This window comes from Marmota monax, unplaced genomic scaffold (assembly GCF_021218885.2).
Source record: "Marmota monax isolate L192 unplaced genomic scaffold, Marmota_monax_Labrador192_F-V1.1 WCK01_AAM20220418_F8-fsc00034, whole genome shotgun sequence".
NCBI lineage: Eukaryota > Metazoa > Chordata > Mammalia > Rodentia > Sciuridae > Marmota > Marmota monax.
The window spans coordinates 11,170,659-11,185,455 of NW_026693934.1; the positions used below are offsets into that span (position 1 = coordinate 11,170,659).

Sequence of the window (14,797 nt, forward strand, 5' to 3'; positions counted from 1 at the left end):
AATCCCACCAGCAATGTGTGAGTGAACCTTTCCCCCCACATCCTCGCCAACATTTATTGTTACTAGTATTTTTTTTTTTTTGGTGGTGCTGGGGATTGAAGCCAGGGCTTTGTGCGTGCAAGACAGCTGTCTACCAGCTGAGCTATATCCCCAGCCTCTAATGGCCATTTTTAACTGCCAGTGATAGCCCTCCTAGTAGGGCTGCTAGTAGATTGGGACCTGAGAGCAAGTTTGCTATTAGTTTTTTTTTGAAACTGTGCTTTCATAGTAGGTTCAGTCACTAAATGAGTGCTTTTTTTTTTTTTTTTAAATAAGGAATGACTAGGTGTATTTTTATTTACTTATGTATTTGTTTGTCAAGAGACTTGATCCATGGGGCTGGGGTTGTGGCTCAGTGGTAGAGTGCTTGCCTGGCACCTGTGAGGCACTGGGTTCGATCCTCAGCACCACATAAATTTAAATAAATAAATTGTGTCCATCTACAGCTAAAAAAAATTAAAAAGCGACTTGAACCAAGGTTATTGGGCTAGGCAATCAGATATGACTAGATAAAAATAGAGAATATTAGGACTAGGGACAAGGTGGGATTGAGCTCCAAATCATAAGCAATGAGACTATGAAAATAAGAGCTGCAAGTCTGTATCAAACAGAAGCTGGAGGAACCAAATGAATCCAGCATGATGGATGAAGGTGCTGTACCTAGAATGAGCAGTGGGTGTTGAGCAATGGGGTTGTTGGAGAGCAGAGATAAGAGGGAAGCAAAAGAGAAGCCAGGAAGAATGCCTTTCTAATCTGTGTAATCCTAGGGTAGGAGAGCTCAGTCCTGATGTTACTTAGACATTCCTTACTTTCTGTCACGGGTAGGATTCATGGGTGTCACAGCAGAGTTTGATTGTCCTGGCAGATTGGTAGACCTTTACTTTTGCCAGAAGTTAAGAAGACCTTTTCAGAGTGGTGTATTGTTTTCTAACTTTCCATTAAAGTTCTTACTTGGCATTACAAAAAACAAACAAACAAACAAAAAAAAAACTGGCTCTAAATAAACCTGTTAGCAGGTTTAAAATACAAGTGCTTTCTTTTACTATGGCATGAAAAGTATCTTCTTTCTCCCATTTTAGGGACAATTTTATTCTAGTGTCACTAAATATTTAGTGCTGCAGGCTTTGGGGCAACCTAGTATTTTTATCTTGTTACATGATAATGCATTTGAAGCACAAGTCTATGATTTCACACTCCCACTTTGAAAACATCTTTTCAGGAAGGACAAAGTACAGGCCCCCCGCCCCTCATACCAGGCTTAGGACAACAGGGAGCACAAGGTCGCATCCCCCCTCTGAACCCTGGACAAGGACCTGGCCCTAACAAAGGTAAATATCTGCTTGGCTGAATAAGAGATTGTTTTCTACATCCAGTATATACATTTTATAGTTAATAGATGTTTTTGTTTGTAAGTAATTAATACAATGGTCTTTTGAACTGCTGGGGGAAATAAGGGTATGGCCATTTCAGATAATAGTTGTATCTTATGTTGTTTTTATATGTGTGTTTAGTTAGGCAACAATGCTGGCCAAAGGATCTGAGCTCCTCATCACCAGATGCTGGTGGTGTCACCAGGTTTTGGCAGGAGCATGTGTTCTGCAGGCTGGCCTGTCCCCTGCCTGGAGTGGAAGTGGCTCCTGAGCTCATGAAATGCAAGTGCACATTCATCATCCTCAAGAGCTCAACTGTTTCTACTTAATTTTTTTTGTCAGGGTAAAGGAGTCAGGATTTTAACAGTGTTTATCACCCCAAATTATGTCTTATGGTGAATTCTTTAACTATTTTCATTGTCCTACACCATTTGAAAAGATGAAAGCGATGTATTAATGTGTGGTGCCTCAGGTTGTTGATATATAAAGTGAAGGGATGAGAATTGTCAGCAATAGCTGTGGGGCTTATGAGCTGATCCCCAAAACTGAAAGAGGTATGCCAGCACCAATGGCCCTGGTTGGGCTGACCTACTGCATGTTGCACCCTCTCACCCCACCACCTCAGAGCTGGAGGGCAAAATGGGGCAGTGCTATTAAGAGAGTTGGGGTTGGGGATGATACTGAGGAGTGTGGACCAAGGGCAGTTAGGAGACAGAATTTTATCAGATTAAGAGAAGTCTTTGTTGGCATTTGTAGCCCTGGAACTTTGGAAATTTAGAGCTCAGCCTTGAGTTTATGTGAGATTCAGAGGTAGGAAAGGGTGAGGTCAAGAAATTGGAGAGTGTTTATTTCTAACTCATTACATAAAAGTGGTAGTGGAGGATATTCAGGAGAGAGGTGACTCATAGGGAGAGAATGAAAACACTGAGAGCCATCTCTGAGACTTGGACCCTAAGAAAGTCTAATCCCCCAAATACTGTCATCCACAAACTGAGAGCTGCTTCTCTTCCTTTCCCTACCCTGTGTCTGTCTCCACTTGTCTCCTTCTCCTTGCTCTTCCCCTTTCTCTCTACTCTTCCCACCCCCACACCCCCTTTTCCTCCTCTTTCTCTTCCCAGGGACCAAAGGTTGAAGGGAGAGCTGAGAAAGTGGCCCTTCCATCCCCTACTGGATTAACCTCCATTGCCACCCATCGCCAGTGCCACATCCCTTCTTATTTGTAGTGGTGGGTTTCTTTTCTTGGAAGAGCAGGGTACTTTAAACAAGTAGAGGTAATGGGGGGATTAATAATCATAGGTAAGTCCAAATGGAACATTTGCAGCTTTCTCAGACCAGAGGAAGGCCATGTCTAATAAGTTGAGGTAACATCAAGTCAGAGAAGGCCTTAGCTGCAGGAACACACAGAATTGAGTGTCCTATATTCCAGAGGGAAGTGGATCAAAGATATTTGCAAACTGACTGAACAGAGAGCACCTTAGGAAGGGGCTTGCCTCAGCATGGAGAAGACAGCCAAGGGGAAAGAAGGGACAGACTGGCTAAAGAGAGACTCTTTCTAATGGCATATTTTTATACTGAGATGTTTAAGCTTTTATTCATGTTGAACGGTGAGGAAGAATTGAAATGACCAAGAAAAAGTGAAAGGGAGGGAGATTGCAAAGAATTATGGCTGACTGTGTTACACTGAGAGGGTCATCTTATTGCCAGGGAACATCAGTAAAAAGCATGAGTTGGGCAAGTAGAAGGATTTCATTCTTAAATTTAAGGTTTGAATTGTTTTTCCTATACATATGTTTAAACCTGGGGCCTTATACATGCTAGGCAAGTGCTCCACCAGTAAACTACATCCCCAGCTCATAAAAACTGTGTTTTCTTGCAGGCCCTAGTACTGCAAGAAAAAAAAACACTCTTGTTTCAGAAGCAAGAATCTCTTTGCTACCTCCTTTTAAAAAATGTTTGATTTAAATTGTATGTTGGCAGAAAGTAGGTGTACATTGGCAGTGGCTACTGTAGTTAGCTCAGTAGACAGAAAAACAGTTTCTTCAGAATCAGGAGATAGACTAATTTAACCAGTACATATTCATTTCATTGGACTTTCCCTTTTTTATTAAGCTCTGCTCCCCCACTCCTCCCTTGCTGGAAGTCAAACCCAGAGTCTCGCGTGTGCTGGGTAGGTTCTATCTTTAGTGGATTCCCAAACTCTGCCTTCAAAGAATGGTGCTAATATTGTAAATGAGGGACATCTTTGCTAAAATGGGGCAGAAAAGGTGTTCTTGTAAACTCAAACAAGCACAGCAAGGCTGTGTGGTCACCAGGCAGTTATTAGAGGTGCCCATGGTTCCATGAACCTCAAAGAGCAATGTGTTGAGATTTCTCATATTAATGAAGGGATCAAGTTAAATGAGTCAGGGGTTAAAGGGGTGGCATTTTAGGTGGTAGCAGTGTAGACCTGGAACTTTATAATGACCTTGGTAGCTTTCTGAAGTACAAAGGAGGATTGCGTTTCTCTGATGTGCCCTCTTGAGTGTGGAGCCAGTGACCCTAATGAAATCATTGAAAGAATAGGTATGGGGAAGGGAAGCTCATTCTCACGCTCTGGAGGTTCTCTCAGATGTTTTCTAGTATATACTAGGAGGTAGATACTGCTGGTCTCATTTGATATTAGTTGTTTTCCTGAGGTCAGTCTACTTAGCTAGTGAGAGGTGAAGCTGAATTCTGTACCCAAAGCCCATGGTCTTTCCATTATATGGTGCCTCAGGGATACTGTCTTCTAAGTATGCTGAGAACCCAGAGGGAAAACATTCTAATACATCCTGAAACGTCGAGATGCTGCAGGTCAGACCTGTGTTGGCAGGCTTTCTGGATGTCATGGTAATGGTCAGCTTTGTTTCCTTCAGGTGACTCCCGTGGCCCTCCAAACCATCACCTAGGCCCGATGTCAGAGAGGCGGCATGAGCAGAGTGGTGGCCCTGAGCATGGGCCTGAGAGAGGGCCTTTTCGGGGTGGCCAGGACTGCAGGGGTCCCCCTGACAGGCGTGGCCCTCACCCTGACTTCCCCGATGACTTCAGCAGACCTGACGACTTCCACCCCGACAAGCGCTTTGGCCACCGCTTACGTGAATTTGAGGGGCGAGGAGGACCTTTGCCACAGGAAGAGAAATGGAGGCGAGGGGGCCCTGGGCCTCCGTTTCCTCCTGATCACAGGGAATTCAGCGAGGGAGATGGCCGGGGTGCTGCCCGAGGCCCTCCAGGGGCATGGGAAGGCCGCAGACCTGGAGAGGAGCGCTTCCCTCGGGAACCCGAGGACCCACGTTTTCGAGGGCGCAGAGAAGAAAGGTGGGACACATACTGCGCAAGTCCACCGCCTCTTCCCTGGGGCCTTTTATCAGTTCTCTCCACAAAGGTCTCTTTCCTCTTTCACTGGGCAAGAGTACTACACTGGTTACTAACCCTATCTTCTCTAGGTTTTGCATTTAGGCTTAAACAACATTATGCTTTGTGCTTTTGTTTTTTTAGTCTTTACAGTTTAGAGATCTTTCTCTTTATATATTTTTTTAAATTCTTCTTTAAAAAGAGATGGTGATCAGTATACTATGAGAGGGTCTTGGATCTGTATTAAAAATTTCCAGGTTCACATTGATTAAATGTTGAAATGAGAGCCAGATACCTAAATTGAAATTGTGAAATAGATGCAATTCTTATGTAATTGCCAAGTTAAATGGAACTGAAAAGTAAACTTCCTGTTAAACTTAGATCCGGCTTGAATAACCTTGTAGAACATGAAAGGAATAGAAAAAAAAGCAAAACAAAACAAGAATTGGGAAATCTCAAGTAAGACTCAGAATAATCAGTGATGATGTTGAATTTTGCTCTGTGTCAGGCACTGTCACTTCATTTGATTGGTACATGGAATCCATGAGCTAGGTGTTACTTTGAGCATCCTAAACAAGGGATCAGACAGAATCAGGTGGGGCTAGACTTTCTGGGTCTTGTAAGTGTGAGGGTTGAGAGTCAGGCCCCTGTGTCCAGCAATTCTGTCTCTACTGTTCTTCAGGCATTGTCCCTTGTCCTCTTACTGTGTGGCGTTTTGTTTTCTTTTTGTGCACAGTAGCCAGTGGTGCTCTTATCACTGAGCTATATCCCAAGTCCTTTTCATTTTATAAGTTTGAGATGGAGTCTCACTAAGTTGTCCAGGCTGGCCTCAAACTTTTTATCCTCCTGCCTCAGCCTTCTGAGTTGCTGGGATTATAAGTGTACACCACTGTGAAGTATTGGCCACTTTCATGCTTTGGGGATATATTAGAAAAGAATTGCTGATAATAATTTGGCCAGGAAGGGTAAAATAGCAAGGGCTAAGGGAAACAGCTATTGGGTTAAAAAAAAAAAAAAACTTTTTTTTTTTTTGTGGTGGTGGGGGGTGGACCTGGGATTGAACTGAAGGGCACTTAACCACTGAGCCACATGCCCAGTCTTTTTTTGTATTTTATTTTGAGACAGAGTCTCATTGAGTTGCCTAGGCCCTCGCTAAATTGCTGAGGCTGGCTTTGAACTCGTGATTATACCTGTAATCCCAGTCTCCTGAGCCTCTGGGATTACAGGTGTGCACCACCGCATCTGGCCCTTTTTAAAAATAATATCTAGGTATTCTCTTTGAAATAAGAACTTGGCATCTGCATAACTTCCATGATTTCTTGACTTTCTGATCTTGGGCAGAATTTCACATTATTGTTTTTTTGTCTCAATTTATGTCATATTTCCTCTTGTCAGTGACAGACCCACAACCTATACCCTTGTGCTATCACAGCTTTGTGCTGCTCTTCAAACATGCCAGATATGTTCCTACCCCCAGATTTCTGTACTCACTCTTCCCTATTCCAGGAACACACTTCAGATATTTGTGGTTCACTTCAGGTTTCTGCCCACCTTTATATTTCATTGTAACTCATGGCACTGCTTGACATTAGTCATACACACTTTGTCCTCCAATATCTGAGGGGTATTGGTTTCCCCATGCATGCCATTTACATCCTTCCAAATACTTTTAAATCATTTCTAGATTGCTTCTAATACCTAATACAATGTAAGTACTGTGTAAATAGTTGCTGTATATTTATTTAAGGATCAATGAGAAGAAAAAGTGGTCTGTAGATATTTAGTATAGACACAATTTTTTTTTAATTGCAGTATATGATTTGTTCAGTCCCAGTTGTGGATACAGAGGGTGGACTGTATTTCTTTATTGCATGTATCTCCTGTAAGCACACCAACTTCCCACTATCTCCTCAGCACCTAGAGCAGTAGTGGCAGCATGATGTAGGTGCTCAATGATCATCTTCAATAAATGGACCTGTTTGTTAGTCAGGAGAGTGATTTGAGAGGGGTTAGTCCATTAGAATGTATATTTTTCTGCTTTGACTTCCATAACAAAATACCACAGGCTGCGTGGCTTACATGGCAGTAATTATTTTCTCACATTTCTTGAGCCTGGAAGTTTTAGATCAAGGTGCAGTAGGGTTGGTTTCTGGTTAGAGTCCTCTTCCTGACTTGGAATCTTACGTATCTTCACATTAGGGGGTTGGGAAGCTCTCACTTTTATCTCTCCTTATGAGGGTTCTATTCCCACTACCAGGGTTCCACACCTATCATTTGATACAAATGTAATTACTTCCAAATACCATCATGCTGGGGATGAGAGCTTCAGCATATGAATTGTGTGGGAACAAATATTTAATCCACAACAGGAGGTATTTTCTGGTAAGGGGAATTAGACCCTCTGGATCCCTTTGTAACTAGGGCAATGGTACAGCAGATGCCTACACATAAGAAGAATCCTGCTGAATTTCAAGGAAACAATGCCCCTTACTGTGACTTGTTTTAGCCCACTTACCTCTCTTATCTCGTCTAGTCACATCCTCACCCTGGTTTATTATCTTTGCCAGTGTCCTAGGCACACCTGCCTTGCTTCAGGAAGCATGATTTGGTAAAGTCAACTCAGGCCAAAAAGGTTATTAAAAACAAAGCTGGAGGGAAAGGTGGAGGGCAAGAGAAAGCTGCTCCCCCGCCTTTTATTTTTTTTTAAATTTGAGATGGAGGTGGATCTCAAAAGTTGCTGGGGCTGACCTTGAATTTATAATCCTCCTGCCTCAGCCTCTGGAGTCACTGGGATTATAGGCATGCGCCACAGTGCCTGGCTCTAGAGAAACCTCTTTTAAGCAGAGTGCCAGGGATCAACTGTAGGAGGAGTAATGGAATTAGAAAATCACCTCTGTTAGGAGCAATCAGTGTCATAACTGATATAAGCAAGGATCGGCATTGGGTGTCAAGACCTTTGGGGAAAAGATTGTGGGAAAGCAAGATCACCCCACAGATTACTTATCAATTGCAAAGAAGAAGATGTACCTTTGTAGCAACAAAATCTGGTTGCCACCACACCTTTGCATTATCAACAAGGAGACAAACTGATATCCTGAGGTCTAAGCAGCCATTGCCAAAAGTGTGTAACCTGGATCTAGTCATGAGAAAATAATCAGGTAGATTCAGATTGTGGGGTGTTCTATAAAACATCTGGACAGACCCTCACAAACCCCTAGGTCATTAAAGACAAGATATAGGAGACAAAATTAGAGGAGACCAAAGAGACATTTTTTTTTTAAAGAGAGAATATCTTTTTTTTTTTTTTTTTTTGAGAAAGAGAGAGAGAGAGAGAATTTTTAATATTTATTTTTTTTAGTTTTCGGCGGACACAACATCTTTGTTTGTATGTGGTGCTGAGGATTGAACCCCAGGCCACACGCATGCCAGGCGAGAGCGCTACCGCTTGAGCCACATCCCCAGCCCCACAAAGAGACATGACTACTAAAATAACAATGTGTAGTCATGACTGAATTCTACTGAGAAACAATTGGCTCTAATTGATGTTTTGGGGACAGCTGGGGAAGTTACATTTGGACTGTATGTTAAATAATATCACATATTATTGAGAATGACAATGATATTATGGTTAGGCAGAAGAAAGTTCCTGCTCTTGAGAGAAACACTGAAGTATTTAGAGTTGAAGCATCATGTTGTTGGCCTCTGATTTTCAGACGGTTTAGAAAACACATTTGTAAGTAGACAATATAAAGCACCCATAGCAAAATGATGAATCTAGGTAAAGGGTCTATGGGTGTTCATTGTACTATTTCAACTTTACTGTTAGTATGGAAACTTTAAAAGCAAAAGATAACTGAATGGAAACTCAGAAAGAGCAGAAGGCATGGTTGAAAGGAGGCCACACACAGGGAGGACAGCACATGCAGATAGGCCTGTGCCCAGCTCCTTCCAGCCCTTTCGGCAGTGACTGTGACCTCTCTTGGTATGCTTGCACACCTTTTTCTGGTTGCAGGTCACTTTCTCTGTTCTCCCCTAGGCTTCCTTATAACCTTTCTGCTTCAGCAGTATTCTCAGCCAACTTAGACTCCCAATTGTAAGGTTCCTGAGAGTAAAAGGAAAGTTGTCCACCCACTAGGGCACCAGATTGCTAGCCAACCAGTTCATGGGCCATCTGAAGGCCAGGTGCCCCCTGTATGCTAGTCAACAGTAGACTGGGGCCACTGGGGCAGCTCATGTCAGTTGGGCCTGCCCCAGATGGAGGCCGTGGACAGGTTACAGAGCACATACTCCGAACCATGTCCAGGACAGTTGGCTAGCATAATCTGCACCCCCTTTTTCCTGATTATATAAGTAACACATGTTCATCATAAAAACACAGATGATCACTAGGCACAGTGGGAAGAGGCTGAGCCCAGGTGTTGGAGACCAACCTAGGCAACATAGTAAGACCCCGTCTCAAAAATGTAGATGATAATGAAAAGCACTTGGGAGGCAGTGACAGAGAGCCCGGGCTGAGCATCCAGACTGTCTTGAATTCATATCATAGCCTTTGTTTCCTGTGTGTCCCTAAATGACTTTAGTTCTCTGGACCTCAGTGTGCTCATCAGAAGAACAGAGCTAGAGGAGAGGCGCCGCAGTGGTTGTTGTCAGGAGGAACTGCAACCAAGTAATACGTGGAAGGCACTTGGCATGACATAGGCACCTACGAAGTGCGGATCACTCTTACTATTCCTAAAAGCAACCTGAAGTAACCCCACATTCTGCAATGTTTTTTTCCTGTCTGCTTTGGCCTCTGATATTAGGATTTGTAAAATGAGTATTTAAAAAAAATATGGTTGCAATTTGGTTTTCTCCCCATTGATGTTGTATATAACACATCTCCAACATACGTAGAGGGTATTCCAGGAGATGGTTGTTCTGTTTTTTCTTTATAGCTTCAGAAGAGGAGCACCCCCAAGACATGAGGGTCGTGCCCCACCCAGAGGAAGGGATGGTTTTCCTGGTCCTGAAGACTTTGGTCCAGAGGAGAATTTTGATGCTTCTGATGAGGCAGCCAGAGCACGAGATCTCAGAGGCCGAGGTCGAGGTGCCCCACGAGGTGAGCAGTGTGGAGGACACCTGGTCTGAAGGGACAGGTGGTTGTGAGCACAGCTGGACAGTCTGTGAGCATAGTATTGTTTGCTCTGCTTTGTAGGAGGAAGGAAAGGTTTACTTCCCACCCCTGACGAGTTCCCTCGCTTTGAAGGAGGACGGAAGCCAGATTCCTGGGATGGAAACCGAGAGCCAGGTGGGGAAGAAGTGCTTGTTGAATGTCTCAGGCTTACACTAGACCAACAATTCACAAAGTGGGGCCCAGGAGCCCTCCACATCCTGTCTTTTCCAACTTGCATCTCCATGGTGGCCGAGTTGCCTTCCTGTCTTTCCAACATGACATTTTATCTCAGTAGATAGAATGTAGAAGTATTGGGAGAATCCAGTCTTTTTTCTCTTAAGCCAAACAGGAAAGTGACTTGTCTAAATATAAAATAATACCACTCTTTTCACTGAGTTTTCTTGTTTTGGAGAATAAAGTTAAATGAATTGAAAATTGGTTTTAATTGCTAACACTGTAAATATTAGTAAATATAAGTCTCATTAAGGGAATCTGTTTGGGTCCCTCAACAGTTTTTAAGATTATAGGATGTTCTGAGGCTAAAACATCTGAGAATCACTTACCTGAACTATATTTTCCTTCAGGTGCATTGATTTCTAATCTTGGCCTTTCTTATGTAGTTATGGTGTGACTTACACCTGGCCTATTAAGCATATGTTTCCTGTGTGAAACGAATGGTGGTTCTCATGTTCCTCTGTGTCCTCCGTGGTATCATTTCCATCGGCTTTTGGTCACAGCTTACTGTAATGTCATTATCAGATTCTTAGCCTTATGGATCTATGTTCTTATTTCAGGACCAGGTCATGAACATTTCCGTGATGCTCCCCGCCCTGATCATCCCCCTCATGACGGTCATTCCCCAGCCAGCAGAGAGCGCTCTTCTTCTCTACAAGGCATGGACATGGCATCCCTGCCACCCCGAAAGCGTCCCTGGCATGATGGGCCGGGCACTTCTGAGCACAGAGAAATGGAGGCCCCAGGGGGCCCTTCTGAGGACCGAGGAGGCAAAGGTAAAGAGAGGCTAGTGATTCCAGTTCAGGAGTTGCAGTGGGAGGGAGGCCTGGTCTGTGCCTGTCCCATGTACCCCTACTAGGGTACCTCGGGTCTGTTCTCCATTCTGACCTCTGGGGCTAGGCTCTGAGGAGGCATATGCTCCCAAATGTGGTGCAGATGAAGGTTTGCTTGGCTTCACACCACAGATGGATGGAGCAGCCTCTGGTGACTGCAAACTCAATCCTGCAGTCTCTGGTTACTTCTGGGAATCTCTGGTTTGTCACGGTTTCCACTTCAGCTCTTTGTTGAAGGGTCTCCACACTCTCCCTCTGCCAGACTTGCTTTCTGGAGACTCCTGATCTGATTGGCCTCCACTCATGCCTGCTTGGAGCCCTCACGTGTGTCCTCAGCAGAAGGGGATGAGTTATCCTCTTCCAGCTTCAGTGTTGCTTTTTTCAGCTTGAGCCAGAGAGGACATCGCTTACGCTCAAATCACAAGACTTCGAGGAACATGGCCTGCAGGAGGTGTTTCCAGGACGGCAACAGATTATCTTTACACCTCAAAACATTGAATCTTTATCCTAATGAAGGTGGTGCTATCTTAAGCCAGGAGCAGTAGTTACCGAATGTTAACCACAAGTCTGGCTTCAGGTTGAGCTGGGCAGTGGCATATGTGGTGTGGTTTGGGAAAGACAGCTGCTTAGTGTCCTAGCATCATGTGCTTCCTGCCCCAAGTTCACTTGCCTTATGTTTGCAGTCCCCCCATTACAAAGTTCTGTCTGCCTGCCTTCCTTCTTTCCTTCCTTCCTTCCTTCCTTCCCTCCCTCCCTCCCTCCCTCCCTCCCTCCCTCCCTCCTTCCTTCCCTCCCTCCCTCCTTCTTTCTTTCATCTACTTTTTGGTGCTGGGTTTTGAACCCAGTGACACTTAGTCTCTGAGCCACATTCCCAGACTTGTTTTGTATTTTATTTAGAGATGGGGTCTCGCTGATTTGTTTTAGCACCTTGCTAAATTGTTGAGGCTAGATTTGAACTTGTGATCCTCCTGCCTCAGCCTTCTGAGCTGCTGGGATTTTTGGCGTGCGCTACTGTGTCTGGCTGCCTTTTGTTCTTGACAGTTGTTTGGGTCTTCTCAGAGCAAAACCCTCAGAAATTACTTATACAGCCAAGTGTAGTGGTGCATGCTGTTAATCCCAGCAGCTTGGGAGGCTGAGACAGGAGCATCGCAAATTCAAATCCAGCCTCAGCAATTTAGTGAACTTAGTGGGGTCCTAAGCAACTCAGTGAGACCCTGTCTTTAAATAAAATACAAAAAAGGGCTAGGGATGTTCAGTGGTTAAGGCCCCTGGGTTCCACCCCTGGTAACCCCACCCCCACCCGCCCAAAATGAAATGAGTCATGTATCACCAGATCTTGCCCACTCAAATAGCTATCTTGTTACTAGTCTTGGATGAATTCTTGGGCACTCAGGACATCTTTGCATGTTCCCTGGCTAAGGACATGTAGCTGGTGTGGAAATGATATACATGATGGCATCTCTGCCCAGCTACCCTCCAGTCATCCTGTGCTGCTTTGTGAGAAGAGAAGCCATAATATTTGGCCAGCTCCCTTGATCTTGCATCTCGGCTACATTCAGCTTCTATTCAAAATTTCAAGATAAAGTTGGCATTAGTGATCTGAGAGCACATTATAGGAGAGATGGGACCAAATACTATCATTTTATGAGAAAAGTTTTTTTAAAGACAATTTTAGGGCTGGAGTTGTGGCTCATTGGTAGAGCGCTTATCTGGCATGCATGAATGAGGCCCTGGATTCTGCCCTCAGCACTGCATAAATAAATAAATAAATAATCAATCAATCCATTGACAACTTAAACATATATTAAAAAAGAGAGAAAATTTTAATAATACCTAACATTTATGTGTCTGAGTAAATAATTTTGAGAGGCAGTGTTTTTCTTTTTGTTTTTCAAGAAATATTCTATTTTATAAACTGTGTAAAAGGAAGCCAAAGCACCAAATGTTATGGGACAATCAGAGTCAATGCTGAGTCTAGCTAGAACCTTGTTATTAAGAGCAGCAGTAGTTTGTGTATCTTAGTTGCTTCCAGAGTTTAGTCACTGCTTTTGAAACCTTTCCTCAAATACCCCAATGCACAAGAGAGTGATGATACACTTCCCATAGTTTGGGCACATGGCCCAGTGTAATATAGATTTCCCTGGGGTGCTCCATACTTATCTCTTGGCTTCCTGTCATCTGTAGCACAGCTTTGGGGGACCATGGCCTCGAGCCAGGATGGGATGAAGTAGTGGTCAGGAAGAGGCAGAGGCATACCCATTAGACATTCCTGAAGTGGTCCACTGTCATTATACAGTGAAGTTTGTGCTAGAGTTATTGATAAGCAATCTCTAATATAAAAAGTCACGTTTGATATCAATGTTTCATTTCAGGCCGAGGAGGCCCGGGACCTTCTCAGAGAGTGCCAAAATCTGGGCGTTCCAGCTCTTTGGATGGAGACCACCATGATGGATACCATAGAGACGAACCTTTTGGGGGTCCTCCAGGCAGTGGCACCCCTTCTCGAGGGGGCCGGAGTGGCAGTAACTGGGGTAGAGGGAGCAACATGAACTCTGGCCCACCAAGGCGAGGTGCTTCAAGGGGTGGTGGAAGGGGTCGGTAGAAGTGGGTACTAGGCCTCTCTGGACAGTATTTAAGAACTTGTGGACTTACCAAGTGAAACACAAGGAAGCCCGCACTATTGTAGCCCTGAACTCTTCTGGGGTAGCTGAGTCCCAGGAGCCCCTCATGAGGTCTTCAAGATGAAGAGACTGCTGCCAGCTACCTAGAGTAGCTAGACTTGTTTTGTCCTGTCCACCCTCATTGCCCTAACTCCCAAGTTGTTTTTGTGAAGATAAAGCTGGAATCTTTTTTTTTTTTTTTTTTAAAGTGTCACGAGACATGGAACACCTCCACAACTTTAAGTTCATGTCCAATTGGAAATTTGTTTCTATATATGTACAGTTTGTCAGAGAAAAAAAACATTTAAGTTGTTTTTGTATGAATACAGAATGTGATTTACGCAAGAATTAACAGAAAACCAGTCGTGAAGTGCTTGCCTTAAGGAAATCTTTGGTTTCCATTGTATCTAATCTGCTGAGGGTCGTACAGTTATTATTGATGTAAATGAGGAGACTTGAGACTTGAGGGAACAGGTAGGTTATCTAATTTCATTTGTGAACTTGGTGCTTTTTAACATTCTCATCTGAATATTCTTTCATATCGTTTTTATTGTACAGTGAGGAATACTTTAATGTAGTTCAAAAGCCTCAGACATGCTCTGACAGATGGAAAATTATACTCAAGAAAAAAATCTGGCTGTCCAACTATGGGCTCTTGGGTACATCTCCCGGTAACCACACTTTAGATTTGAATTGCTTTGTTTTGATGAGAAAAACCTGGGTTTAAGTTAGAGGTTAACTACATACATCCTTTTGAAAACTTTAAAGCCATTTCACACACTAAGCTGAAAAGGAAGGGACTGAAATATCTGTTTTGCAAAACCTCAATTCTTCTTCCACACCAGCTTTGTGGAAATACCAGTGTTTAAAGGAGAGAATAGTTTTTAGAGTAAGCTAAAACGTTCTTGTCAATGGTGAATTCCTGTCATGTATTTAAGAAATATTTGGTTTAATTTGGATTGAAAGTCAAAAATTCAGTTAGACCACTTGTTATGCTGGTGATTTTATAGTAAGCTTTTTATTACTAAAAGGGCAGTCCTGTAGCTGTCTTAACATCATTATATTGCCAGCTTCAGTTTGGCAATGGAGACAGACAGGTGTACTTGGCAGGCTTAGTAGTGCTGGAGTCTCAGTGGTTGC

General features: G+C 43.5%; 1 protein-coding gene across 2 annotated transcripts in view; it reads left to right on the forward strand.

The window, feature by feature from the left end:
- The window catches only part of Wdr33 (WD repeat domain 33), a 106,646-nt gene extending 92,641 nt beyond the window's left edge, over positions 1 to 14,005 (forward strand). Inside the window, exons 17-22 of one of the 2 annotated variants that reach the window (XM_046463672.2) lie at positions 1,259 to 1,367; positions 4,304 to 4,742; positions 9,713 to 9,876; positions 9,973 to 10,065; positions 10,725 to 10,940; positions 13,370 to 14,005. In XM_046463672.2, the coding sequence (XP_046319628.1) occupies positions 1,259 to 1,367; positions 4,304 to 4,742; positions 9,713 to 9,876; positions 9,973 to 10,065; positions 10,725 to 10,940; positions 13,370 to 13,599 (1,251 nt within the window). In that variant the 3' untranslated portion in view covers positions 13,600 to 14,005. The remainder of the gene's footprint in view (positions 1 to 1,258; positions 1,368 to 4,303; positions 4,743 to 9,712; positions 9,877 to 9,972; positions 10,066 to 10,724; positions 10,941 to 13,369) is intronic. The other variant, XM_046463674.2, reaches the window with a different exon arrangement.
- Positions 14,006 to 14,797: the final 792 nt, after the last annotated feature.